This window comes from Castor canadensis, chromosome 7, assembly GCF_047511655.1.
Source record: "Castor canadensis chromosome 7, mCasCan1.hap1v2, whole genome shotgun sequence".
In the NCBI taxonomy this organism is placed as follows: Eukaryota; Metazoa; Chordata; class Mammalia; order Rodentia; family Castoridae; genus Castor; species Castor canadensis.
The window spans coordinates 126194162-126198600 of NC_133392.1; the positions used below are offsets into that span (position 1 = coordinate 126194162).

Consider the following 4439-nt stretch of genomic DNA (forward strand, 5'->3'; position numbering starts at 1 on the left):
CACCTTGAGCATTTTCCATAGGTGAAAATGATGGGAGACTTAGGAGTCTCAACAACCCTTCCCCAGCTCTGGGGTTCTCATTCTCATCCTAATTCCAGTCCTCATTCTACATGGGCCTTGTACTAAGCCCCCTTTCTCCCTATTATTGCCAGCAACTGGAATCCTAGCTGAAGAGGCCTAGGTAACTTCTCTCTGCCCACAGCTTTGGGTTCTCTTGCATCTGGGTCTCTGACCCTGTCTTCTTCCTTCTCTGTCACTTGTCTCCCAACCCTTGTCCTCAACAGTGTCTGTTTTTTAGTGAAAGCTAACTGCTTCTTCCTGCACTACTATATTTTTCCTCTTCTATGATCTCAGTGGACCACACAGATAAAAGAGCTAAGCAACCATCTTTGCTCCACCAAAAGCATCACCCTCACCCACCAGGTCTGCAAAGCTGGTTACCAGGAATGCCAGGCACAGGCAGAGAGCTGAGGGCTCAGTGTGCTACAGAAGACAGACTCCAACCAGAGCAATGGATTTGCACTCAGGCAGTAGCTTCCAACTATGAGCTTGACCTTAACAGTGAGCCCCCACTCACTGTCCGTTAGCTGTATAGAGCACCTCTGGTCCTTTCAGACTGAAGGAGAGACAGGTTTCTAATGCAATTTTAAAAGCCCCTAAATAAACTTCCACTCCATTACAAGTGTGGGGAGGAGTGATTCTAAAGGCCCTAATAGTGCCCAAAGAAATCCCTCTCCTCCTAGAGACAGACAATAACTGAGTCACAAAAACACACACATAGGGGAAAAGCACGGATATTCTGAAATACAGTTCACAGACATAAATTCAAGAAGCAAAATAACCCAAACACAAAAACAATGAACTCTATCAAAGCCCTACACACAGAAACACAGAGGTATATAAAATGTATATCAAGAGATGTAGTCTCCTTGTAGTCAGTGGGCAAAGTGTTTGACAGCACCAAGCACTCAGTCCTCTGCCCAGGCCACAGTAAAAGTAAAAGGAGGTAAGACTCCTCAGGTGCATTTGAAACCCCAGGCAAAACCCTTCTTAGTACTAGAGTGAAAATGAAAGTGCTGGAGGGGTCACAGACTTCCCAGAGAGCTGGCCCCAGTTAGCAGCTGAAGGCCAAAGTTGCAGTGCCTCCAGTACCTGAAAAATCCAACCCTCTTCCGCCGGCCTTTTCCTTCCTCACTCCCTCTTCCCTTCTGAGCTTGGGGTCTTCTGCAAGAGCCCCTATAATGACAAGGGAGTGCAGGCAAGCAGACCCAGCTGGTGACCACTGAAGTTCACATACATTTATTCAATTGACACCAATGGGAAGGCAGGGAGGAGACAGATTTTTTTTTCTTCCACACAAACCATCAGATGATTTCACAGACTCCCCTGAGCAGAGAAGTCCAAATTAATGCACACCAGTGGACAGAGAACGCAGAGAGCAGCCCGCTGTACAGAAATTTACACACAATTACAAGACCCCTTGCCATAGCTCTGTGCCCTTACCCACCCCACCCCCACCTTCCAGTCCCTGACCCAGACCCTCCTCTCCCACCCGACCTCATTGCCTTTAACTACAATAAATATCACAGGGCCTGAGGCAGAGCCAAAGGCAGAGAGGGCTGCTGGCCCTAGATGGTTGGCCACAGGAAAGCAGGGAAAGTTCCTTTACAAGTGCCCAAACAAGAGAAAGGATTTTCTTCAGTGGAGTGGGATCTGGGGTTTCTGCAAAGATTGTGGAGACCCCCGCTTCACCTCTCCTTTCAGCTTCCCCTGTGTAGACACTGCTTTAGGCTTCCAACTTCCTTGGAGAACAGCAAAAACAAAACAACAACAAAAAGGTCGAACTTTTCTTTTAAGCATAAAGCGGATAATAGAGGTCTTTAAATTATAATATTGGACAAGCAGGATCTCAAAGTTGAGGAAGGAAGGAATGGGGGAGAGGAAGAAAGGGAGATTTCTCAGCGCCCTTGGTGTTTCTGGCGGGATCCACAGGGCCCGTGCAGGCATATCTCCGGGAAAGCATTCTTCCAGGGCCGCGAACGGGCGCAGAGGTAGGGAAAAAGCGAAGGCTCCCCCATCCCTCTTTTACTGCTCAGACTGGAATGGGATCTTGGCTTGGGACCTCTTTACGAAGACCTAGGCCTCGCCCTGTGCGATGGAGCCCGTTTCGTCCCAACTCTCGGCGAGATTCTGAGCGTGGCGTCTGAAGTGCCAAGTCACGCGCGCCGGCCCCAGGTCTGGAGACTCTTCATAAATAAGACTCCCTGAGTTCCGCTGGGGCCGCAGGAGCTCCTGGGAGAGGCTGAGGAGTGCGGGCCTAACTGGCCCTGAGCCCTGTGCGGTCAGAAGTGGCAGCCACTGAGGCCGGCAACTTTGCTAGCGAACGGGGGCCCTGAGGACAGAAGCGCGTCCCCGGGGTGAGAGAGGCGGATGTGGCCGGCCACCGGAGCCAGGGCCGGGGCAGTCAGCATGGCTAAGACCTGGGCTTGACCCCCGGGACCCGCGGCTGCCGCGAACGGCGATCCGGGTGAGCCCTCGCCGCCGCCCGGAGGTGCTGCCCCGCCACCACCGTGGCCCATGATGTGGTCTATAGAGAAGGAAGGCCTCTGCCCTACCCCAGCGCCCCCGCCGCCCGCACCACCGCCCGCGTCAGTCTTGAGGCCCTGACGCAGGAGTGCGGTGGACAGACTGGCCGCGGTGCCAGCTGCAGGAGGACTCAGAGACGGAGGGTAGAAAGCTTTGGCGCAGCCCAGCTCCGCGCCAAGGAAGGCTGGCAGGCCCGCGGGGCCCGGACCCGACCCTGGGGCAGGCGCAGGAGCCGGAGCGGAGGCTGTGCCCGCGAACACCGAGGCCGTCGGAGGTCCGGGTGGAGGCGCAGCGGCGCGGCCTGGGGGAACCGACAGCTGGCAAGGCGCGGCGGCGGCGAAAGCGAAGGCGTGCGGGTGTGGATGCGGGTGCGGGGCCGGCCCCGGCGGGGGTGCGCCGTAGGCCGGGAGAGCCAGACCGTAGCCATAGCCGTAGGCGCCGTAAGCGGCGAAGCCGGGCAGGAAGGCTCCGGGATCCCCAGCCGCTGCAGCCCCGCCACGCAACAGCAGCTCAGGGTGAGGGTGCGGGTGTGGATGCGGCGGCGGCAGCGGCTGCCGCTTGAAGCGTTTGCGGCGCCTTAGAAAGCTGCCGTTGTCGAACATGTCTGCCGACTCCGGGTCAAGCGTCCAGTAGTTGCCCTTGCCCGGGTTGCCCGGTTCGCGAGGGATCTTGACAAAGCAGTCGTTGAGTGAGAGATTGTGGCGGATGCTGTTCTGCCAGGCGGGGAACTTCTCTCGGTAGTAGGGGAAGCGGCCGCTGATGAACTCGCAGATCTCGCTCAGTGTCAGGCGTTTCTTGGGGCTCTGAAGGATAGCCATGGTGATGAGCGCGATGTACGAGTAGGGTGGCTTCACCAGCGGGCTCCGCGTCACCGTGCCCCCCGACGGCGGTCCCGGCCCCGGCCCCGCCGCGCCCCGGGCCGCCGCAGCCGCCGCGCCTGGCCCCGGGCTTCCCGCTGCGGCTGCCGCCCCCCGAGGCGCTAGAGCGCGGGGCTCGCCGTCCGAGCAGCCACCCGACTCCTCCTCGTCCTCTGCTACGTCTGCCTCGGCTTCCTCCGGGGGAGGCTCGTGGCCGTGGGGGAGCACGTCCCGGGGGGCGCGGGGCCCCGAGCGGGCTGGAAGCTCCCCCCCACCGCTGCCACCGCCCACCACGTCTATGTCTGCGTCTGCCTCAGACAGCGCGGCCGGGGAGCTCTCGGAGGACATGATCTCGCAGCAACAGCTGCCCAGGGTCATGGTGCCGCTGCCGCCGCCGCTCTCCGGCTCCGCTCCGGCCAAGGCTCGGGCTCGGCCGCGCTGCTTCTGGGGCGAGTGTGTTTTGCGCGCGGGCGGGGAGGGGGCGGGGGACTGAGGCGGACCGGGAGGGGTGTCCCCCAGCTTCGCAGCGCCCCCTAGTGTTCCGAGTCTGAGGCTTTCACCCTGCAGGGATCCCCTAATTGACTGCTCCCTCGCTGCCCCGGGAGCCCGAGCAGGGACCCGTACCCACGGCGCAGGCGGAAGGAGCCTAGACCACCCCTTACCCTTGCCGATCTCGTACCCTAGTCACAGGGGTGGGACTGGGGGTTTGGGGGTTTAGTCCCTCCCGCCTAGCGGCTGTATAAGGCGGAAGAACCGCGGGCCCGGGGCGGAGCTCCCTGGGCGGGGCGGGGCGGGGAGGAAGGGGGTGGGCGGAGGGCCTCAGCTCTGGGGCCCGGCGGGAACAAACCCGCGCCGCGGCGGGAGCTGGGCTCGAGTGGCTGGAGGCGGGTCATCATCTTCCCCGCAGCTCTAGCAAACCCTCGGCTCCCTGAAGTCACCGCCTTCAGTGTGCTCAGCCCTGGAAGTTACGATTTACGCGGGCGCCAGCGGGAGCCG

The 4439-nt window shown here is 59.9% G+C and overlaps 1 protein-coding gene across 1 annotated transcript; it reads right to left on the reverse strand.

Annotated features, from left to right (window-relative positions):
* Positions 1-1557: 1557 nt before the first annotated feature.
* Positions 1558-4127, reverse strand: Foxd2 (forkhead box D2). Its single transcript, XM_020184012.2, has one exon. It carries the CDS (start codon positions 3819-3821, stop codon positions 2343-2345), a length of 1479 nt encoding a protein of 492 aa, XP_020039601.1. The 5' UTR covers positions 3822-4127; the 3' UTR covers positions 1558-2342.
* Between the last annotated feature and the right edge of the window lie 312 nt (positions 4128-4439).